Here is a 25,198-nt window from a genome sequence, read left to right on the forward strand (position 1 = left end):
GGCAGATAGAGATGGTGAGAGGGCAAGAGAGTTCAGTAGAAAAAAGCTGTCATAAACAACACGCAAAGCAGTGTGTTATACTGTCTATTATTGCATCCTCAGAGAATGCTCTGCATGGGGTTCTCATTTAATATTTCAATTAGTGCTGGGCCAACAGCTCTCCACCCCAGTCTGCATGAAAAACCACTCAGTCCTACAGATCATGTCTTTACCAAACACTGGAGGCTCTGTGCAGTGAGTTGTTTATGTTGCAGAGGCAATGCAGAGTCAAATGCAGGACAGACTTTATTTTCATCTGGCTGTCTCTCTAGAGTTTTGGTAGAATAAAATAATTTATCAATAATGCATGCCAGTGGTTCCTAATCATAAGCTTTGATTATGAGATCAAATATTTTTTCAATCTTAAACATTTCCACTTTACTGTCAACACCCTCATATATGCACTCAGAAACGTAATTCACACGTTTGCAACTTATCATAATGTTTGTGCTTTTTTCAAACTCTTCTGTTCAGTGTGTCTTGCATTACTTGAGTTAGCTGGAAAAACATTGCTAACTTCTCACAGGCAAACAAAAGTGACAAACAGCCTGTAATGAGATGTCACAAGTACATTGTACAATGTTTTCAAGGGTCAAAAGCCAAAATATTTCACAAAATGTTTGCTGACCACAAGCGTATGTTATCATGTTGCCTAGCAATGTTCCAGTAACCTCCCCGTGGCACTTAATGGAAGTAAAGTTTGTGTACAGAGAAGGGAAAGAATCTGGAGTGACTGCGTTCTTTTCCATTTCTGTATGTGTGTGTGACCTTTGGGGCAAATGGAGCTGAGTGAGCTGGGTGAGAAAAAGAGACAAACTAGGAGCTGAGAAGTAGGAAATTGGTTGCGATGAGAGAAGACACCCATGGGAGTGACAGGAAAGGATGATACAAGAGGAACAGAAAACAGGATCGGGTTGATATGAGGGTGGGGAAAAAAAATGTGCTGAGAAGTCAGACAAGGCTTACATTCACAGCAAAACAAAAATCCCCTTTTAACCAAGTATTTTCATCATTAACTGAGCATATCCAAGTGAAAAGATGATGTAGAACACACAGTAAGTAATGAAGAAAACAGCCTTTTGGTTATTGTGTTTTTCTTCCTGATTGAGTGGTATGAAATGCTGTGAGCCAAGCAATGCACAAACAGTATATCTGTGTGTGTGTGTATCTAATACTCTTCACCTTCACCTCCATCTTAAGTCAATCAAGAGATGCCGCCACGTGGAGCTCAACTCATGATTTGGTCCCCAGTTAGAACCATTTGTGTGTAACCGTGTGTGAGTGTGTCTTACTGCTCTTGTAAGCTCTTATGTAAAATATAACTCCTCTCCTCAGCAATCTGGTTTCACTTCTGTGTTTTGTCCATACGCTCGTCTATCTCTTGTGCTCCTCTCAGTCGTGTGAAATTTGTGTGTTTGCGTGTGTGCTTTTGTTTTTGACGTATGTATTTGAGTCAGCTGGTATTTGATTAAAAACTCGACTTAAATGGAATGTGTGGGATCAGTGATTGCAACAACAGTGTATGTGAAAGCATGCATATGCGCCTCTCACCACTTAAGCTCATGCTGCATCTTGTATTTTCTCTCCTCAGCAGCTTTGAGCTCATTGTATGCCTGGAGGAGCTGTCGCCTCAGTTCGCTGACCTCACTCTCAGGCTCCTCAGAGGTGCTCTGCTCTTCTGTACTCTCCACCTCAGCCCGAAGCCTCCCCAGCTCAGCCTGACATCTCTTAGCCTCTCCGAAAAGCTGGATCTCAGAATCCTGGACACTGTTGGATGACACAATCATAGAAGGGCATTGCATTTCATAGAGATTCTCATTCATCTTTAAAGGCACAAGCTAAAGTTTGAGGACTCAAAAAGACCACTGCAGGAGTTCTTGTTTGATTTGGCATTTAAAAAAGTAAATATTAGTCCAATTTCACATCAGTGTTCTACAGCAGTTTCATTATTTTACAGTGGTTATTATAAAAGTTTTCATGTTTTATCAATGTTTTATTACATAAATTTCATTATTTCCACACAGGAAAACTTTACTTGTAAGATAAATCCACATAAACCTGTAGTCACATGGCAAATTGTATCAGTTCAAATAATTGCACTCCTGTTTCTCATGCATGAAGCTGCTGGTTTCCACGACAAACTGAATAAATTGGAGTACAGAGTCAATCAGATTTAATGTGCACAGAGATTTTCTTATTTCTAATGAAAATTATCCTAAAAATGATTGTTTTCAGGAGAAACTTGGTTCTCAGAGGCTAATTTGATTCTCTAATATATCCCTTGGTGACTTGGATAATTTGTGATCAATTGAGGATTCAGTACAAATATAAAGATGCGTGTTTGGGGATATTTTCTCATTAGCAGATGTTTCAACCTGTACAAAAGTTAAAGTGGTTGAAACATATTCAAATGCGATTCAGTTACATTCTCCTACTGCTTGTCCAAATCCAAATATTTGAACCCACAGATATATCTATAATTCTGAGCCTCAAAAGCTACTTTCAAAGGTTTTTACCTTTACAGATTTTACAAAGGGCACATGAGAGCAACACAAAACAATCTGATAAGCAGTTAATCTTGTTCAAGGTTATATATTGGAAGCTTTTTGAGTCACAAAAATTTAACACAGCTCTCCCCTCTTATCTCTCTAGTGTTATGTACTCAGCACATTTGCAGTCAAATATTGATCCAAATGTATAATGTTTCATCAAGATATACAGGATAACATACCACTTCAAGGTCTCATGGAGCAGCTTGTAGCTTGCTTTCAGTTTGGCTACCGTGGTCTCACTAATTTTGCCAGCTGGCAACATCTGCAGAACACAAAACAAGAATAGTACCAACAAGGCAAAAGAGGTACAGGAACTCGATATATAAAACTGCTTTTTTGGTCAGAAGTGTGGTATTAATGAGACAAAAAGTTGATAACTGAATCAATTTGAATTTTACATTTCATAATAGCCAGAATTTTAAAACCAAATTTAAGAAAAGCTCTGTTTCTGCTGTAACATGCAGAAATGTTTACTGCTGTACGAAAACACCTTTCATGTATCCGTCTGGACTCAACCCAACGCGGAACGTGATCAACCACAACAAAGGCCAGTCCTCTTCATGCCAGTAATAAGGATTTAACCCAAGCCGAGGTGCAGCTATCGGTAACTAAGAGAAACTTATCAAGAACAGAAAGATCTTACTATTTGCAATCTCAAAAAGAGAGGACTATTTATTGATAATGGCTCTTTGATCATGAAAAGTACCCACAGTTTAAGATTAGATGCACCATTAGCTCTGAATGATTGAAAATACGCAGCTGAAAAACAAAAGAAACACGGCAAAGACAAAGATATCAGGTCAAAAACACTATAAAGGGGAGAGCTGTACAATTTCTCTCCCGGGAGCTCAGTGAGTTTGTAACAGTGATAGAAACAGAGGACAGGTGCTGTTTCTTATCTACAGAGCCAGGTTGGTAGAGTGGCAAGTAATGAGGGATAGCCTTGTCTGTAGCAAAGAGCTGCAGGACTGAAGATATCTCAGGCCGGACTGTGTAGCAAGTAATCAAACGGCATGAACACACACATATGTTTTGATTACATACACACAAGGGCTGGTATCTCATTCCGACTTCAAACAATCATGATAGACGATAGTGGTTTTTCATCCATTATATTGTTCTTCTTGCTAAAGTATATAGTGCCTGCATGTTCCTCATCACGCTCCAAGGGCAGAGATATGAATGCTGTGAATGATGTGGAGTGTTAGTATCATTTGTTCTGCTTTTTTTATTTCCATCGCCAGAGGTCAAAATATTGTAATGAAAAAGCTTAAAATGTGAAGTGGGCACTCTGGTTTTAAATAGTCTCAAGAACAACTTGAGTAATTAAAAAAAATACATAATTGGTAGCAAACCAATATCTTTTTACAAGGGGTCAGTTTTATTGTTTCAGCAGGACAGATGACATCAGCAATGGAACAAACATTCTAGCTGTACACAGCATTTATCTGAGACAGGCAGCCTCAGGCAGCCTCCCTTATTCTGCTGCCAAGACTTATCTGCAGCAGTAGAGGGGTAGTGGAGGCTTTCATGGGGCGGTTGCATGAGGCTTCCATGTGGCAAACCACTACTGAAGTGTCGTACAGAAAATTACTAAAAGATATTTATGCACGCACTTGGACTCATACACGCACACACACACACACACACTACACACCTGTCCTCCTTGTGCTGTAGCCACCCAAGCAAGCATGTGATCTGTACTGCAGACCAGCACTAAAACCTTCCAGTAAAATGAGTGCGTAGTGCAGCAGGTATGTGGTGTGTATATCAAAAAGAATCCATTGACTTTAATACTCTTCACCCTCAGGGAGAAAAATAATGACGATGGCCACGAGGCACAGCCCTGCATTCCACTGTGTGATGGAAAGAGCCACTATCTCTCCATCCCTGTGTCTGCCCTCGTGTCCTCTTATTGACTATTTGAATTGGAGGTGAGCCTTCAGCCAGATTGAATCACTTTGTTAGGAGAAGTTTTGTGCTGTAATATTTTCCCTTTTGGACTGCTCTCCCACTGGGGCTGAGACCCCTTCTGTAGAATAAATCTGCAGCATTACTGAAACTGTGTCACTTCTCTTGAAATTTCACACAGGGATAAGATGTATAAATCCCATTGCGCATCCAGTGGTAATGAATTTCTTAATAAACTGAAACAATAGCTGTGCCCCACAAACAAATAATCTGTGCCAAGTTAATGACTCCACAATAAGACAAGATTCCAAGTAATGTAATATCCACTCTGTGAGAGGGGAGATGGACAGAGAAATGTGGTTAGCTCTGCAGGATTCAGTTCAGTAACGGTTATTGCATGATCATATATAAAAGATACTCCATGAAACTGCCTTATCAAGATGCTGAATTTTGGCCCTGAAACCACCAAGAAGGAAGATACCACATCATTACAACATACATAACAAGTGTAGTGTTCATTGTCTATCAATAAAAGGCTCCATTGTGTTTAAACAAACTAAATTACTCATAAATCCATCACTGATGACACCACAGCAGTTAAAACATGTAATCTTATCAGCAGCTGGAGCCTCAGAGTGGTGAGAGATGAGACCATAATTTGGTTAGATGCATGAAGCATCCTGAAAGAAAACACTTATTGTGGTACTTAAGCTCAAAAATCACCCCTCAGGAGAGGCAGGTCAAAGTTTTATGTGAAAATAGAACATTAACAGCCATATTGCTGAAATGTTGTTACTTTGTTTATGTGGCTCTTTTCACAGTCAAAGTGTCTAATTTCTTATCACTGAACCCTGGAAACATACTCCTAATGAAACATTACTCAACACTGTCATGAAAATCAATGATTTCTGGAAGTGTCCCTCAGTCCATGCAGTGTCAGCCGTGCCGGCCACAAACGCAGGCTAAAGCTCTGCCATACAAAGAAGAAGCCATATGTGGACCTGATATAGAAACACTGCTCTTTGGGCCAATGCTCATTTTAAGCTGCATCTTTCTGACCGTTTTCAATGCAGAGCGAAACCCAAAGACTCTCAAGACTTTCATGAATACAGTGTCATACAAAGCTTTTCCACAATTAAATCTATTTTATTCTACATTCAATTTCAATACCCAACTCTGAACCATTCACTTTTACAGTCTGTCCTGAAACAAATACTTTTATTGCCTAACAGGCTACAGCAGTGGAGCAAAGGAGGTCAATATAAAAAAAAGAAGTTAAAAAAAGCAATTTTAAGCTTGGACTCAAACTCCCATTCTAGCAGTTGGGTGTCTATCTCTCTTCTCCCTTTGACCTCTCCATGTAGTCCGTGTTAATTTTTGATGACCAAGCACTACAGAAAAACATTTTTCTTTTTATCAGTGGCACAACTGGTGAATCACTTACAGAAGGATAATTGGCACATGCAGCTGTAGAGCAGTTCCCTGTGCAATAAAATCTGATGCGAGGGGCTCTTGACTAAGTGAAGGTATGTGACGAGTTGGGAATGAGAATGTGGTTATTTTGTTTAGCAATAACTCCAAAAGGCACTTTTAACTTGAAAGGCAATGAAGCACATCTATCTGATTAATCTTGAGCCTAATTTTGTGTTTTTGTAACATCTGAATAAGCCTCATGAATTCAAAACAACAGGTTGTTTGTACTTGTAATGCAGTAAATACATTTTTTTCAGACTTGCTTCTGGCTAAACCCTGCAATTCATAGTAATTGTGCCCACCTGAGCATAATTTTGAGACTCAAGACTCTGTGAAGGTGATCCAGCGAGGTTTTGGAGTCTGACCAGGTTCACCATGAAGCCTTTAAATTTTACTGACACTCAAATCCACGAAGCAACAAAGCGTGAAAGAGCATCACCTTAATGTCAGTTGAGTGGCTAGTTCCTGTGCACTGAGTCATTTTGTTCCTCTGGGAAATGAGCTGACTTCAGAGAGAGAGGCAGGATGGCAACGTTTATTTAAAGCAGGCAAAACGCACATTTTTTCTCACTCCATGTCCCCACCTGCTTCTCTCTGTCCATCCATCCCACCGCATTCACCTATAATCTTTCTGCATTTCTGTACTTTTTACACAATGCTGTTGATAATGTGTTTTGCAATAGTACTGCCCCTCCCATCCTCTCAAACTCAGAACGCTCTCTCTCCCATCCCTACCTCTGCCTCCCTCCCTCCCTCCCCTCGTCCTGATATTAATGACACAGCTATCTGAGGCAGCGGCAGTTACCCTGCACGCTCCCTCTTCGGCAGGCTGCGCTGAGACACACGCTCACTCACTGACGGACATACACGCATACACACACAAACATTTTTCTAAACCAGTAAGACACTGAACACATCCACACACTGCTTTACTGAAGATCTACAGCCACACACATACACTCACTCACCTATTTAAACAGTAAGTTCATATCCGAGGCATCCAGACACTCGCTTTACCCACACACTAATTTGTTTTTTGCAAATCTTGAAAACATGAGGACAACAATGATCTGCATTTGTGCCAGTCTCCTGCTCACAGCCACACTGGTACCACGAACCAGCCAGGCAGCGGACTTCTCTCTTAACTCTCATCAGCGATGGGACACTAGAGGACCCAACAACCTGGGATCTGAATCCGGTAACTCTGCCTCTTGCCCAATTAAACTTAGACCCTCTGGCCACTGCGGGAGCTCCGGGACCGGGGCAGAGGAGGGAGAGGACTGTCCCTACCAGCTCACCTTGCCTCCCCTCACCATCCAGCTGCCCAAGCAGTTCAGGCTGCTTGAGAAGACGATGAAGGAGCTGCAGAACCTGAAGGAGGTGGTGAACAAGCTGAAAAGTAGCTGCCAGGAGTGCCGTGGAGCACGGGGCAATGGGGCTATTGGATATCAGCAAGCAGACCAGGGACGAATGCAGATCCCAATTCAGAAGGATTCTGGGGAAGAAGCGAGACTAGATCTAACAGCACAGGAGGTGCAAGGTGGGTCAAGCCATGAGGAAAGGGGAGATGGGACGATTCCTGGAGCTTCTGTGGATGGTACTAGACATGGGCACGGTTCCATTTTTGGGAAAAATACACCAACCCCAAGCACGACGCAGGAGATGCAGGTAAGGGTGAAAATTTAGTCTTTTTAAAAACAGACATCTTAGGAATTATTTTAAAAAGCTAAATTTTACCAAGCAATGAAGATGACTTTTTCAATTTAAGTTGACTGTATGCTCATACTGAATCGGGTGTGTTATTGTATCAGGATTAGTTCTACAAATAAACATAGTTTATACAACTATTCAAAAAGTGCAAGAACAGCAATGCACCATTTCATGTTCTACCGTCATTAATAACCCTTGAAAAAGTTTGGGACAATGATCAAAGCAAGTGGACATTAGATATGTTTTAAAAATGTTTTAGATACAGTTTCATGTCAAATTTGCTCAGTCAAATACGTCCAGGTGGAATGTAAAAAGACCAGATGTTACAAGACCTTTGGAGTCTGACCTGGCACGAATCCACAAGGGAAAATTCCTGGTTCTCTAAACAGGGTGGGGAATCAGCAGTAGACACCAACCAAATGGCGGTAAATTTTGGCTGTCTGATAAGCTTGTTGACTCTCATGGTCATTTTGGCAGCCAGCCAACCAACACGTATACACTGTTTCAATGTTAAAATTCAAACTGGCAGGTGAAACAATGAATGAGGCCGGTGCCTTCAGTAATCCGCCTGCTTTGTAGCCTGTGCCAAAAACAATTTCCTCTGCTCCCGCTTTGGCCTTTCCAGGTGAAGCTGAATAAGATGTCAGCCAGCCTGCGCAATGCCAGGAGCCAGATCTCAGCTTTGCAGGGTCGTCTGGAGGGGCTCAACCTGCTCAACATGGATAACGTGCAGGCTATGGTGGACAGACGGGTGGAGAATATCACAGGAGTGGTCAACAAACTCAGCTCCACTTGCACCACACCGTGTGCAGTACAGAACAGCCCTCAGTGTAAGCTTGCTTTTACTACAATCCGTTGAGCAGTAATATGTCAATATTTTGAATACTCTGTCTATCCTTCTGTCCTGTTATTTGTTCTTCTGTTTTTATTGCACAACCTTTACAAGCCCACTCTTTCTAAGAAATAGGAAGAGAAACATTTCTAGCTACAATGACCTTGTCAGATGCACACAGTGGTTAGGTGCGACGTGCCTTTTCCATTAGCAGAATGAACAATAATATGTACACTTGTGGAGAAATGGAAAATATCTTTGCTTAAATGCCCATAGAATATCCCCATATGCTCTACATTATCAAATCTGAGCAGTCTGATTAGTGTAAAACAGCTTTAAGCTGAGATCTCACTGTACACGATTTAGGCAATTTGACACCCTGGCTGAAAATTAAACTTCCTCTTTCCTCTTATGTAACTTAGTCAAATGCACCAACTACTCTCCACATGCAATGTCACAAAAAAACAAAAAGGAGAGGCAGATATTTGCCATCATACTTCATGTTAACATTTAAAAAGGTTTCAGAGTGTGGAATCTCATGATAGTGTTTGTACAATTCAACTGCAGGCTTGCAAACTAGTTCGGCATAACAAACGTTCCACTTTGCTTTGACGTAAAAGCTTACTTGGATGAGAGCACAGCAGACATGCGGGTCACTTTTTGGTAACAAAGTGAAGAATATCCTGATACTTCAAGAGTGAATGTGACACTATATCAGGGCTTTCATGTGGAAAACAGAAGTGAGCTTATTTCTAAGTAGATTAGCTGGGACAGTGGTGTGAAGGGAATCCCATTTCTTTTTCCTCTGCATTTGCTTTGCCCCAAAACTTAGCTATTTCTCCCTCAAACTTTCATTCGATTCTCAACATATTTCTCTTCCATGCAATTATTCTTAACACAAACACACTCGCGCACACACACACACTTCTCTTAATTTATCTCTTGTTTCACTTCTGACTTCTCTTTCCGGTTGCTTGCTTTCATTATCACATGCTGATAATACGAATAACAATGTAAGCAGCACTCCTGTCATTGTACTCTTCACGGATGGCATACAGTGTCAGCAACACTTGTCTTTGTACATCAATTTGTCACATTTAGATAGTAGATAGATAGCGTCTACAAAGGATATTGGCAATAACTTGTGACACATGGCAGTTTTTCCCTTTTCACTCAAATAGTATTTCTTATGCAAGGATGCCATTAAATCTGAGAAAAATAGGAAAATTTGGCATGTTTTAGAAAAACAACAGACCCTCATTTGCACAATGGAAATTCAGTAAAAATGAATAATAGATGTTGAATTAATATGGAAATCAAATTCATGTTAATTGATTATCATATTGTCAATGGGCTTATTGAAGCAATTCATGGTCAAATGGGTCACATCCTGAATAAGCTATCAGGCAGCCAAACTGTAGCCAAGACATTAAACAATCGTTAAATAGAGAATGCAAAAACCAAATCTTCAGTGTTCCCCTCTAAACAAAGTCAACACATCTGTACACGCGACTACTACAGTCCAAACATTTATGCAAAGTATAGCCAAAATAAAAACACACATGTTGATGAAGACGGCTAACAGAAACACTGCCATAACCAAAATAGAATCGTAATCATTGTAAACATTGATATCTTTTCATGCCAATTCCTGTTCTAGCTACCAGAATCTTCCTATTCAGGAGTGAATGGACAGCAGTTGGTGTTACTGATAAGCTATGTTTGCTCATTTATATAAAAATAATGCTCAGTCCTATGTTAGGAAGTGATAACAGGATATCTTAATTTTGATGACTTTCTGTCCATCAAAACTAAACTGTGGTAATTTTGTGGCGATGGACTATACTATCACTAATCACAAATATACAACAAATTTCCTTCCATACCACTAAGGCTAACTTCCTTGGTAACAGCTGTCTGTTTTTTTTATGAGAATCATGCATGTGCTCTCAAGTTAAACAAGCCTTGTGGCATTAAAGCAGACAAGTGTTCAGTCAGTCCAGAAATCATCTTTCAAAAGCTTGTCAGTCGATCTGTCATCAGTCAAAAAAGTCAGTAGTAGGCAAAGCAATCAGTCAATTAGCCAATTAGTGTAGCAAGCTGTTCAATCATTATCTCAGAACTAGATTGGATTGCATCAGTAAAGTTGTTCTCTCATTAGAAATACCTAATGGCAGAAAAAAAAGACATATGTTCTAGTTCCAAATATAAAATACTACATAAATTTACCTCAAGCCACAATACTATCATTATGTTTTTTTACCTTTATGCACAAAAACGACTTTGTTCAACCTGGAGGACATCATGGTCTGAGCTAGAATGTGTTCTTTGCTTTGGCACAATGTCAGAGTAACAATAGCTACGTCGTCAAGATTGGCGAACATTCATGGTCATAATTCCTAAAAAGAAAGAAAGAATGAAAGATGTTTCATAAACCTATTCCGTCACTTTGATCTTCTCCCTCTGTGCACTTTGTCACAATTTCACACTGATTCTCTTCTTTCAAAGAAAAAGTCATAAATCAGTAAAGCCACTAGCGGGCATCATCCTTTCAACATAACTATGATTCCACTTATGTTGTTTTGGGAAATTTGCTAAAATGACTAACACCATTTTCTCTTGCTGGGATATCAGACCAGTCAGCCACCACTAAATTCACTGAGCAATCATACCAACCGAACACGCCAGCAGTCTTTTAGACATCTATAAGTGACTGATATTAAAGTTATTTAGGTCAGCATAGTGCCAGAGTCTGAGATTGAGATGGCTCTTGTCCGTTTCGGGACACTGGCTGCCCAGTCAGATGGATGGACAAATAGACAAATAGGGAGGGAGAAGTGAAGCTGAGAAACTGCACTTTGAAACTTATAGCGAGACTCTGAAAGAATGTACAGGTCAATACTTTGAATGCCAAATGCTGACAGAGCCAAATAAAGCGATAAGGATACATTCCAGATCCATATGGAGAATGTCCATCTGCAGCTATTTTGCACCTCAACTGTTTTTTATAACTCGGGAGAAAAAATGCCAGTGATAGTTACAGAGTCAAAGCATGTGGAAATAGCTCAATGGTACGTTTCTTCACTCCACAGACATTTTTCATTCTAGACACCCCCTCTCTATACCTGATGCCCGTCTCCAGTAGTCCAGCAACCCACAAAGCAATTTAGCAGTATTTATTTAGTATCTGGGCACTGAAGAGGAGTAGACTGAGTTTAAAGCAAACACTTTGTGAAAAAATTATTCTATGCTTAACATGATGAAATCTGGAGAACATCTGTGCTTGAATACATAGATTCCCCGGAAATTAAAGCAGGAGCGATTTCCTCAACGGGATTTCCAACTAACCTGGCTCATTTTATTTTCTCCAGTCTTCTTTGGCCTCAGGGACTGTTTCTATTAGTCTCTTGAATGGGCATAGGAAAAAAAGCCAGACCGGAGCGAGAGATTATTGAATACCATCCAGTGAAATACTCTTAAAACTACTCTGTTTTCTGTCTGTCATGCTGCCAACAAGCAGTTATTTTAGCCCCTCGGGACTGCTCAGACTACAACGTGTTGGAGGTGAGGAAGAATGATGTGTATCGTGTGACCCCTGATCCCCGCAATGGGACATTTGAGGTTTTCTGTGACATGGAGTCCTTTGGAGGTGGTTGGACTGTGATACAGCAACGTCTTGATGGGTCTGTCAGTTTTAACCGGACCTGGGATGAGTATAAGAAGGGCTTTGGGAACCTCAGGTAGGTTTTGTCACTCCTATGCAGAGTCGTTTACACATGCATAAAAAAAAAGAAAGATTTTTAGTGTTGAAATTGATGCTGGATATCAATTTGTAAATCTCTCTAAACTTTAACAAATAACCATGTTTAGATCATCAAGGTTAATCTAACCTGAGCTTGATACTTCAAGCACTTGAAAATAAGCTTACACCATACATGTGGGTATTTAACAGGGGGGAAGCTCTAATAAAAGCTGCAACTGACATACAAAATAGGGTTTGTGGAATTGCTCAACTCCCAAACTTTATGGAAGTGTAGCACTAAACTGCCAGAATACTCCTTTAGCTCTGCAAAACAGGCAACGAATAAAACTAAATCAACAATTTGATTCAAAACGAGCGGATGGCTCAGCTGGGCCATTGTTAAAATCTCTAGCAGTGTATGCGATCCTCTACGCTGCAACAATAGCGCAGGAGAAAGCAATTATTCTCTGAATTGTTAAGAGTGCTGATCTTTTAAAATGAAAGGTGACGTGGACAGTTATTTCCACAGAATTGGGTTAGATTTTATAAAGTGCCGCAGTCTCAGGTGTTTCTTGCTGCAGTCCAGTACTTCACTTAGTTTAATTAGTTTGCAATGGGGGTACTCATGAAAGACAAATCTGGTTTACAAAGTTACTCATCGAGTCTTTTAAATCCAAATATGCTGAAACAATTGCACCTTTCACAAAGTCAATTTTAGATGTAAGGCCTGGAGCCAAAAAGAACTGTTAGCACACCACCCCTCCTCAACCTGTGGGTCAGCTTTATAATTTTTCTCTTTCACATCTAACTGGAATGTACTATTTGCACAGGTTAACCAGTGGTGAGCTTGACTGATAAAAGGCTATCAACAATGTACTTTAAGCAACACACTATCAATTCAAGATGTCTCTCTTAGTCATAGGAGATAAAGCTTATTTACAGGCAGCACTGCACTCTCATCAGTGGATGAGTTTTTACAGAATATATTTAGCTACTGAGCACCTTCACCCTCCCTTTCCACAACTTAAGAGTGTCCAGTCTGCTTCAGGACCTTCAGTAACGATGCACACCTGTTCTCAACATTACAGATTGCTCACCACCTGTTTTAATTAAAAATGACTGATTATCACATGTAAAACTAAGTAAATTCTCTAACCACAGTAAATCTGTTTCCTTTAAACTTGTTGCTCACTTTTGAGATCAAATCAAGTTTTCAAAGGCTGTTAATGTTGGGCAACAACAATCAGGAAAAAAACACATCGGGCCTCAACTATATCAGCGGTCAAATCCCAGCTCAATATCTTTAATCTGTCTTTTTCTGTTGTTTTTTGTGAGAAATAAGCATAGCAACATATTGATAATCATGACTGCAGCTCTAGCATCATCCACCACAAAGAATTATGGCCTCACTCATACATTTTTCACTGTCACAGTTCTCGCCCCTTGTATCTCCCTTCCTTTCCTCCCATGCATAGGAATAAGCACTTTTTGTCTGGATAGCTGTATTCACTTTCAAACCAACTGTGCCAGTACATCAGCTCATCCATATTATATGCCTTGTTTTCTCCTCTATCCTCTCTTACCTTTACCTTTGTCCTGTCCTGCAGAGGCGAGTTCTGGCTGGGCAATGACCATATCCATTTGCTGACTAAAGCCAAAGACATGATTCTGCGCGTGGAGCTGGAGGACTTTGAGGATGTTCGGGAATATGCAAAATATGATCAGTTCTATGTGGCTAACGAGTACTTGCGCTACCGAGTGTCGATCAGTGGATACAGGTATAGTATTAGTTTGTGTACAAGCAGCCAGTGACAGTCAAATTTGAACACTATGTCTAATCATGATCATTGTCTCATGATAGTGGGACAGCTGGGAATGCCATCAGTTTCAACAAGCATTTCAACCACGACCAGAAATTCTTTTCCACGCCCGACCGCGACAATGACATGTACCCCTCTGGAAACTGCGGTGCATACTACAGCTCCGGCTGGTGGTTCGATGCCTGCATGTCCGCCAACCTCAACGGGAAATACTACCACAAGAGGTACAAGGGAGTCCGGAACGGGATTTTCTGGGGAACGTGGCACAACATGACGACAGAGTACTATCCTACCAACTACAGGCAGGCCTTTAAAACTGTCAAGATGATGATAAGGCCCAAAAACTACGCTCCTTAAGAGCACAGGTAAATATAATGAGACGCTTAGAGGGAGAAACAAAAGAAAAAGGATTTAACAGTGAAGCAATGGAGTCTAATACATTTTCATGTAGTCATGCATTTGCACACATTTACATATGCATATGTGTACAGCAAAACAGACTATAAGCCCTATGGACAGTTTAAATGCAGTACTAACAAAAATAACAATTTGTGCAAAAAGGTTATTATCATGCCATTACTTTCTTTGCACTGTTGTGAGAGTGGCCTTCAAAATGTTGGATTAAAATTATACCAATAAAAGAAAATGACCTGTGAACAATGATGGACCAATAAAAGAAAAAAAAAAACCCATGAAGTGTAAAGGCCAGCCTCCAACAGAGGCTATAACATTACACGGAAGAATTACCGTGAGTGATTTTTCACTGTTCTCTGACATTTTTCCACTTTCTCTCCTGCTGCCTCCTACTATAAACCCTGCTGAGACACAGCACAGCACATACTAGTAGTAAAAACTAATGAGCTATCATATTCTCTGCTGTAAATGATCTCATAATTAACAGCAGCCACTCAAGTGAGATACATGAGGGCTGATGATACAGGTTTGTGTCTGAAATTAATTGTGAAAGACTTCATGCTGGGGTCAAACTCTTTAGGGAAGCTGCACACAAGTTAGAACTGCTGCACCACTTTTTTTAATCACAGACAGTTTGCTAATGTACGATTAGCCTAAACAATTCAAAACATCCCGGTGAAATATGCAGCCTGATAGATTTCCCTTGAGTGCTACAGCTGTGCATTCTGCATTACTGATGTCCTGGTAGATTGTTCTTGACACCAGCCACTGAGCACAAAATCATACAGTTCCAACAGTTTCTCCAACCTTATTACCGTGTGCATTAAACTACCGCACACCTCCTAAATGCCATACACCAGTTTGCATCTGCAAATATGCCCTTGACTCACCATGTGTACAATACTGCCATCTAATGTTAGAAACTGTATAGCACCATATAATCCATTTTATACACTGTGAAAAGGAAACATGGATGAAAGAAATGTGTTACTTTAAGGATGTGTACAGTATTTATTTCCTTTATGAGGTATGATAGCTTTTATATAATACACACCATAGATCATGCAGTACAAAATCTAATTGTTAATAGTCAAACATTGATAAAGACATTATTGTGACCATTGAGTATTTGGAGCTTTGTGTGTACCATATTGATATTTTTTATTATTCACAGTCATGTGTAATGCCAAAAGATATGCACTTTTTATATTAAAATGAATAAAGTTATAATTATATGGCGGTGTACATTTAAACTCTGTTTGACAGTTTAAAGTCACACTGATGCCAGTTCATCTTTAACAGCGTCTTATGTTTTGGAATCAATGCATATTGTATGACAGTTTATGAAAATAGAAGATGAGGAGCTGAATGCACGTAGCGAATCACGAGGAGATTATTCAAATAAAGCCAATAAACAAAAGACCTTACAGAAAGTAAATGATGAAGCTGTGGGAATATGACATTAATGTCTGTTTTTTTTTGTTTTGTTTGTGATGTCCAAGTTAATAAAAAGCATTGTGCTCATCCACATCATGGATTCAGGTTTTAAGTTTTCTTCAACATGAAAAACATTCTCGTTTTTCTCGTAAATGCTTAGACATAAACACATTTGTAGTGCCCACATATAAAAAACACAGCGCTATGTAGCAGCCTTAAGCCACACCTCATTCCCTTACATTTGGTTTCCAAAGAGCCCGACTTTCTTCAGATATTAGCTGATTTCTCAGTCATTCTCATTCCACTCCTTGTGCCTTACTGCTTTCAGTATTTTTTATTTATTTTTTTAGCTTGACAAACATAAAATACTATTTTTGGACCAAAATGGTGACTCCAAAATAGCTATTTGCCAAACAGATTCAGGCTCTGTTGAAAAATAAAGGTGGTTGTACCAATATTGATTTTCAAGCTCTATTGTACAGTACACATCTATGTTTGCACATGTTTCAACACATCACGTATTTTCAGCATCTATTTTCCATTTTCCTGGCAACATACAGCAAAAAGAAGTCGTGGCGCAAGACGTCCGCATGGCACTGTAGAAGTTCAAGTTACAGTCTTTTAAAGGCATTCCTCATACTATATGTTTTAAGTAGTTAAGGTTAATACAATCACTTCAACTGCCAAACAGTATCTGTATCTTTCACATGACAGCTGCAAAATGTTATTCATGAAATATATAACATAATAACTCCTCATGAGTCTCACCTCATCTAAGGACTGGAAAACAAAACAAGCAGAGGTGTTGGCAGAGGGCTGATCTTCTGGAAGCAAAACATCAGGTGCAAGAGCCACCAAAGGACCAAGAGCCTCCTGTTGTTCTTCCCTGCTGGTGGGCCTTTTATCCTGCTGCTCTTCAGACAGATTCACTAATGAAAAATACACACATACAGTAAACCAACAAAAATATAGAAAACTGGATGCTGGGTGGAGGAGCAGCAAACACAACCTTGAAAAACATTATTTTTGTATGCAGTCGATTAAAAAAACAACCCCCCCAGTTTAAATAAGCTGCTGCATTCATAAGAAATACCATGTCAGTAGCTTTGGTTTTACTCGAAGTTAATGTCGGTGTTAGTCAACTCATGAAGAAGACAAGCATGAATGCAACAGTCTTACTTTTGAATAACAATGCGTTTTCACTCCCTTCTTGAAAACGTCGGTCCCCTTTCCGATAAAACTACACGTATATATGAGTTTAAATAGATTATAAAGCTAATTTTAGCGAAACCAAATCACAGATTTCAGTCCTTCTGAGCGGTGTAAGAGACGGCGTGTTGTGGTTACCATGACAACGACAAAGTACTTCGAGCCTGGAGCTGTGCAACCAGTTGAACAGGGTTAAACTTCCAATTAATCGATAATCAGACGACACCTCATCCACTATTTAGCCTTCTTGCAATAAATGTATGTTTACATGCGCAAATGAGGTCATATCATTGTGAAAAAATTTTCATTTTCATACATTTCCAGGACTGTAATCTGAGCGCCGAAAGAAGCCGACACTATCCTTTCATTCTGTTTAAACGTTGAGCTTATAGCTGTTTCAGAGGACTTTTTTTAATGTTATCATTCTTTATTAATTCATAATTTCGAAAATACTGTCAACAGCAACTGAAAACCCATTTCATGCAACATTTTATAGGATATTTTCTAGACCAGGTAATGGAGATGAACGAAGCCAACAGTAAAATCCCGTTATGAGGGGAATGAAACTGGGCATTTTGGTGTGCAAGTGCTACTGAAGTGCAGATATCTGGCTCAAAGTGTTTTCTGAAGAAACATTTTTCACATACAGTGGCTGTCCAGTAGATGGCTGCAAATAGTAATTTAGTGTAGTCCTTGAAAACGTAACCAACATGTGTCATGCATTTTCTACGGTATCAAATGAATGAGCACGGAAAGGCATAAAATGAACCTGAGAATGACCTGAATCCGAGGTGAAATAATGGTGATGATGCAACTCTGCTCTTCTCCTCTTTCCCACACTGCATTGTGGGAGCTGGCAGGAGCCATCACTCACTCCCTGCAGCAGCTGCAGGGCTGTCTTATTTCACCAGTAACATATGTGTATTTGCATGCCAGCATATGAGTTTCCATATAATATTTGAAAAAGACAGAAATCACTGTTGGATGTTCCTCTACATAACTCACACTAAGACAGTGGGTGTGACCCTTTTATCCAAATGTCCTTTTTGGTCGGGTCAATTCAAAATGACCATGACTGATTATTTGTAAGATACAGTTTTAGACTTCCTCCCTGGTATCTTGGGTTTAGAGGCTGATGCTCAAAATAACCCCCATCCTCAAAGACTACTTTCAGGAAGAAAATTAGTCAGCCAGTCTTGCATTTAAGTGGCATCATTACAGCAATATCCTCAACTATTACTCAGCCTCAGGGTCATGTCTAACATCATTACAAAACTATTTAAAGAAATTTGACAGTATATTTGTTCATAAAAGTCAGCAGCTGAAAGGATAATCTTCCCTGTGATTGTCTGACATGTTGTCAGCTCGGATTCTGCTTGAGTCACGAACTACCAACCCAGTGGAGAACAAGATCACTTTCTAGACACAGCCACTGTGAGTAGAAAAAGGATAGAGATTAAAGGGTAACCCCACACCACAAGGCTAAAGCACAAATAAGACTTTATTGTTAACAGACTTGCCAATTAAACGTGTTAATGATCTAGTTCTAATTTAACCAGCCCTTGTTAAGTCTTAACAAATCACCCAGTGCTCAGTAGTGATTTTTTCTGGCTGAAGCTATTGTTTCCCTGAAAGGCCTCCAACATTGTGAATATGAAAACCTTTGAGTACTGGGAGGCTGCAGATGACTTTGTGATAAAAATATATACCCTTTTATGTGGCCCCAGTATCACCGTTTTTGGCTAAATAATTCATGCCGCATAATTAGACTTTTTTGGGGTGAGTAATTTTACTTCATGTTATTGTTGCCGGGTGATCCATATGTTGTAGATGTTACTTTAGTTTCTCTTCTCAAAGTGTCAAAATCTGCTGACTGAATATATTATGAAAGTATTTTCCACTCTTGTCTTCCCGTCAAAGTAACCATAATTGCTGGCTTGTGATTCATGTGCTTTTTGCCACAGTTCAGGATAACTGCTGAGGTTTAACAATCCTCAACAGATGTTGATGATGCATATCGCCACAGGGGCTGTTAGCAGGGCTGAAAACTGGTATCAGCTAATACGGTTACAATGGTAAATTTTCTGCTTTACCATGAATTCCTTGTGTTAATATGTGTGCATTGGCCCACTTCTTTCTTTTATTCTTTCAAAGCCCAAATGCAAACCAAAAAAAGTACCTGAACTTTCATGGTGCAGAGTTCAGATTCCGTGTTTTATTGCTGCATTGTAATCAAACAATGAAGCTGGGGGAATGTGATTAATTGTACATCATCCTTCAACTGCTTGCCCTTGTCTGCCTTGTGTGGAGGAATATTGGGAGACTATTTTTTTAATGTTCTAATTAACGCACATACACACACAGTGTGCAGTGTAATTTGTCCACACATGTAAACTGGTGTCACACTTGCACTCGTTGGAGGCTTTGTCCTTCAGACAAAGCATCTGGAGGCAGCTCATAAACACAGTACTCTGTGCTTTTTTTTTAGAATTAAATCTGTGCTCTTGAGAGACCTTTAATATAAACCCAATAATGGATAGGTGTGGGCTACAACAAAAGGTCAAACTGCAAGATTACTGCAATTTACTTTGCAACAAGGATACAACTTAGAAGTTTAATCAAACTTCCTGCTGTCCTCTTTGTTGGAACAAACTTTTGAATGTTAAGTTGATGTTCTGCATACTTATTTAGCATCATCAAACCTGAGTTTAGTGAACTACCAAAAAAGAGAAATCACTGGGACACTGAGGGCTGCTTTTGGCAAAACTCTGAGTATGATCTCATTTCTTAGAGCCTCAATAGCCTCCCTGCTGAGAATCCAGGGCATTGTTCCACAGATTGTCAGAGGGCAGACTGCAGACTGAAAAGACCCCATCTAGCTTCATCGCCTCTGACTCACATGGTTTTGCTGAACAAGGGAAAGGAAATCTTATGTGCTGGACAGTCGTATCTGTGTTCTATGCATCAGTGTCCTCATAGATTATCAGCTGAAGCCATATGTGTGAGTCAATAACATCTGCAAACATTTTCTCGATATGTGGACTCATTTGGAATTAATTTGGGTCTTTGGAGAGCATTTGATCATCCATATCTCAATTAAATGTAGCTCCTCTTCAAAGCACTTTATATGGGGTCAGATAAGGATAGTAAATAAAAAAAAAAGAGTGTCAGACATGAAACCAAAGCTGAAGTGCCTAAAATTGCAGTTCACAATCCAGTGGATGATGTCATAACGGTAACATCCATCTCTTATTTATATGGCAGGTTTCCACTTTTCCTTAACTGATTGAGCTTTGACATGTGTTTTAGGATGTTGTTATGAACTTTGTTCACTCACAGAGGTTTTCAGAATTTATTCTTGAGCCCATGTATTGATTTCCGCACAGAATCCTGCCTGTTTTTAATGCAGTCTGAGTGGCCCCAGGCCATGTATGTCTCTTGAGTGCAGAGATTTCAACAGATTCTCAGAAACTTGTAGTCTTTTTTTTCTGGTAGAGTAGATTGAAGCCTCATAAACTCATTTTTGTTATTTTAAGATTAAATATTTAGATGTTCTTTTCTTATAAGAAATAATAGATGTGTCTACATTTCCAGAAAAACAGAAAGTGCTATGTTTTAGCAAATTGGCACTTGTTTGGATCACAGAAAAACACTGTTGTGATGTTTTCTATGCATTTGAAATAATAGAAAACATATCAGTTGTATCATCTTGTCCTGGCTCTCTGCTTTATGCTTCTTCAGCACTATCGCTAAAGCATTTTGGACAATTTTTGGTAAAGGAAGGCAGTTTTATGTGCGAGTTAAAAACACATACCCTGGTTGAAAATTACAGTTAGTGTTCAGGGCCATGTAACAATAATGTCAGAAAAACAATAAGACTGCAGAAGCTGAAAATGTATGTCACCCAGGCCATTAAATCTTTAAGACATTTTTGTAGTTTACTAATGTGGCTTTATAGGTTTGTACGGTAGAGCATGATCTCCATAGAAATGTGAAGTCATTCCATGTTCCTTGTTAATATTGCCTAATGGAAACAGACAAGTATTAGTCAAAACAAAGAACTGTGTGGAACTCTGGTGTGAGTAGAACGCTCATTGTTTATGTAAAGTAAACAAACCAGAATCTATGAGATAAATATGACTTTAAGCAGCCTTGTAGGGTTTTTTTCATCCAAATGACAGATTCCAGTCTTTATAGTATCAACACGGCAGTTGCATGTTCTCCCTGTGAATGTGCAGGTTCTCTCATTGATTATAAAATGATTGTAGGAGTGAGTGCACGCTTGCATGGGTGTTTGTCTCTGTCTTGGTTCTGTGATGGACCGACAACCTGTCTAGGCTGTACCCTGCTTTCAGTTTCCCGTGACCCTGAATAGGATAAAGTAGATATGGAAATTGAATGAATGAACATCGCATCACACACATAACATAAACTAATGTTTCTCTTACATTTTGGATCACATATGTGATCAGCAGCAACAGGACCTTTATCTTTACGTTTATCTGCCTGGATCCCAAAACATTTGAGATAATCCTTTTGCAACCTGTTGGACTGCTTTGCTTTGTTTTATAGCATGATCTTCAATTTATTAGCACTGAGGAACACCTTGCATAAAAATAGTGTGTGTGTATAAACACATGTAAATACAGGTATTTGATTTATCAGTCCAGGCCTCTGAGATGAAGTAATATCTTTATACTTCATCTATGGTGTTTTTGAAGTCTGTAGGTCTTACCTGACCTAAGAGATATAATAAAGTTATGATGAGACAACCCACTCTTGCCCTAAGTGCACACCAAATTAATCTCCAAGTGTTACCTGCCTGGCTCAGTCTATTTAAAAGGTTTCTTCTTTTCCTTTTAACCTTAGTGTGGTCTTTTTTTAACTTATTTCTCAAGTCTTCATGAGGCCTTAAAATACTGATATGATAAGAATATTTTGTTGAAGTGGCCACCAACTTTGCTCTGGAAATCATAGCAAGCCCTTTCAAAAGCACCTCTGTACATGACTATGCATGTTATGCAGCTCATGTAACAAGTTTCAGTTATCTGTGTGTAGCCTTCACACCAGGCTGTTTCTCATAAACTGATACAAATTTCCAACTGCAGGGATACTTACCATATTAACCTCTCACATTAATGGACGCTTACATCAGCTTTCACTTTGGATTTATTAAATGCTTTTAGCTCAGGAGACTCTTTTCTCATAAACTTTACAGTCTGTGGAGTTTAATAATATTGTATTTTGGACTTCAATTGTGTCTAGAAAATAGATGCTTTAGTTGCCTTGGGTTAATGAAGTTTATGCTGACTTTTTGTATTTGAAACAATGACTGGGTTCGGACTCAAAGAAGACAATTCCTGGGGGAAATCTATTGAAAAAGATTATCATCATCCTCTGGGTGGGAAAAGAAAAATGCCAGCCTACATCCATATCGAATAAGAGGCTGAATTGAACTTAGGTAATGTATTTAATCCAGAATACCACATCAAATTATATTTTACTGGAGTCTACAGAGACACAAACTTTGTTTGAAAAGTTATCAGTATGAATGAATGATAGAAAAGTAGATTGCAAGTCTTTACAGAGGACTTGGCAAAAGAAAATCCTATTTACATTTAGATACCAGCTTTTGATAAATCCAGTGCTTCACACCACGATATATACAGCACATACTGAATGTTTATCTTTTCAGTCTTGAAGATTGCAAGTGAAGCCGTTGGTTAATTGATTCCATGTGACTGTCCATGACTTGGAAGTGGAATCTATTCTATGACACTTTAGAAAAGTCAATGGGGATTAGAGAAGAATAACAACCACCTTCCAGTTTCCACTGTGGAGAGGATAGAGAGCTCTGTATATATTTTACTGCTTTCCACAAGCCCGCATGGATTTCAAAGTCAAGGTTTTAGAGGTAAAATTAGAATAACACTGAGTTCACACAAGTCATAATGACTTATTGAAAAGAGCCTAAATAAACACATTAGGTCAGGTTGTCTTACTGCATTCAGCAAAAGGCACAATCAATCTGTCTTAAGTGATGAATCAGTTTAACCTGGTCTTGTAAACATCTTTCAGTTTGATTTAGAATGCATGAAAGTTAACCCAGGTGACACTATAAGGAACTTGAAATAACTTTTTTTCCACATTTTATTCAAATCACTATGTGATTCACTATTCAGTATCTAACTGTCACATACGTTAGTCTCACACAATCTCATGCTTAATTAGGTGCAAGCTTTTATGCTCTGCTTTTCTACCGTCATGCCTCTCTCTGTTGGACATGTGCTAATAAAGCAGAAAAAGTCTTTGAAACAGTCATCAAAGGCTTGTTTCACCTTTCTGGCACATGTGGACACATTTAGACGGAATTTAGTCAATCGAAAAAGATTCGATGAAAAGCTCCAACTTACAGACATACATGTTCTTCTTACAGAGAGTATTTTGACCTCTTAACTATCCAACAGTATCATGAAAGCATCCTCAAAAAGGACTAAAGTATTTGTATTAGTCCGATTTCCTTCACAGAGGTCCTGACATTGTTGGGAACCACTATTCCATCTACCTTGGGACTGGGAATGACCACACCCAAGTTGACCATGCTTTGGCAGCAATTTGGAAATCCAGTAAGATTTGCTCATTGATGTGCTCACCGACCAGGTATTGCTATTACTGGCAACGCAAGCTGATAAGAAGACACTGAGAAGTATTTTATGCATGCAAACACTGTAGCAATATCTTCACTGACAGAGGTTGTACGATACTAATGGGAGGTTTATTACTGCTTGTGTCACAACTCTTTTTTTGCACCATGAAGCCACATTGGATTTTGAGGTCGAGGTTAATGAGATCTGACCAACTTTCTGTGTCAAAAATCCGACTTCTGTAACATTCCAGTTGACATTCCCACTTATGATAATAATAATATGATAATACTAAGTCATATCACAGACTTCATGACTTTGCCACACCTAGCCTGCATTGTAATCTACATAAAATATAAGACAACACAACAAAGAAAAGGACATTTTTAGAAAACAAAAACATACATGATCATTTCTTGAGAATATTGTCCACTTTTTGTCAACTTAAATGTCCTGAAAGAAACAAACAAAGAAAGACACACCCAGTGAAATGTGTCTGTGTCATGTAAGTTCATTTCCCTGACAAGTTGCATGCTTGCCTGTTGAATGAGATGGAAACAATTAACTCAGTCTGTTTGCCAGATCTCAGGGATAACCTCTTATTTACATGTATGTTCCCTCTGTCAGTTTGTGCTCCCCACAGAATCAGGGAGGAATCCTCTGGGGCCGTCTGGCTTCCTGCTCTTTCATCCCAGCCACAGTCATCTACAGACGCCGTCTTTGCCTGTTAATATGGTTTAGACTGGATATATCACAAAAGACACATCCACTCTCTATCTATATTGTAGTCTGTCTTTATCATCATTCTCTGCATTCTTCTTCTTTTCTCTTCACTGAGGGGAAAAATCACTTTGTCTTAGCATGAACAATTCTGCTTTTGCTTATTTCTCAGTTCATTTTTTGTATACAAACACACAAACATAGAAAGTTGTGGCTCCACAAAGTTCCAAAAATCTTAAACCTGATCACAAACCTTCAATCTAAACTTTAATATCTAACATTATAGGGACTTGCTTGCCACTGTGTGAATACACTTCCGCAATACGGGATCATGAGTAAGTAAAAAAACACACACACCCACTTATGCACGACATCTGGTAAACTTAGACACTTACCACAACTAGTAAATGACAATAGCAAAATCTCTGAGGGAAAAATAGTGTTTTTATATTCCCAGAGAGGCAATACTGAGTTTATGTTGAAAGCCCTTTTTGGAAAATAGTGTTCAGTGTTGTGGAAATGTGTCTACGCACTGTGGACACTCAGTCATCCCCATTATTAAAAGAAATCACATGATTAGTTTTGAGGTTTTCTAGTAGGGCAGCATTGAATAGGTCTCAGATTTTTATTGGACCAAGAACATAGAGGTTTGATCTTTTAAAAATGTCAAACCGCAGCAAGTGATTTTTGGCTAC

At 39.2% G+C, this 25,198-nt stretch overlaps 2 protein-coding genes across 3 annotated transcripts in view; one reads left to right on the plus strand and one right to left on the minus strand.

Moving 5' to 3' along the window:
* The window catches only part of ccdc146 (coiled-coil domain containing 146), a 32,250-nt gene extending 25,898 nt beyond the window's left edge, over positions 1-6,352 (minus strand). Inside the window, exons 1-3 of the mRNA XM_072377347.1 lie at positions 6,278-6,352; positions 2,771-2,919; positions 1,591-1,806 (exon numbers count right to left, since the gene is read on the minus strand). Coding sequence (XP_072233448.1) covers positions 1,591-1,806; positions 2,771-2,919; positions 6,278-6,352 — 440 coding nt within the window. The remainder of the gene's footprint in view (positions 1-1,590; positions 1,807-2,770; positions 2,920-6,277) is intronic.
* Positions 6,353-6,756: 404 nt separating this feature from the next.
* fgl2a (fibrinogen-like 2a) lies at positions 6,757-24,547 on the plus strand. 2 transcript variants are annotated; one of them, XM_072377196.1, is made up of 6 exons: positions 6,757-7,643; positions 8,311-8,515; positions 12,038-12,257; positions 13,867-14,037; positions 14,121-14,444; positions 24,411-24,547. In XM_072377196.1, exons 1-5 carry the CDS (start codon positions 7,029-7,031, stop codon positions 14,434-14,436), a joined length of 1,527 nt encoding a protein of 508 aa, XP_072233297.1. In that variant the 5' UTR covers positions 6,757-7,028; the 3' UTR covers positions 14,437-14,444; positions 24,411-24,547. The 2 variants fall into 2 exon arrangements, with proteins under 2 accessions (XP_072233297.1, XP_072233296.1); XM_072377195.1 differs by lacking the exon at positions 24,411-24,547 and having other exon boundaries at positions 14,121-16,030.
* Positions 24,548-25,198: the final 651 nt, after the last annotated feature.

The sequence above is a fragment of the Leuresthes tenuis genome, unplaced genomic scaffold (genome assembly GCF_036924035.1).
Source record: "Leuresthes tenuis unplaced genomic scaffold, fLeuTen1.0.hap1 SCAF_23, whole genome shotgun sequence".
Lineage (NCBI taxonomy): Eukaryota > Metazoa > Chordata > Actinopteri > Atheriniformes > Atherinopsidae > Leuresthes > Leuresthes tenuis.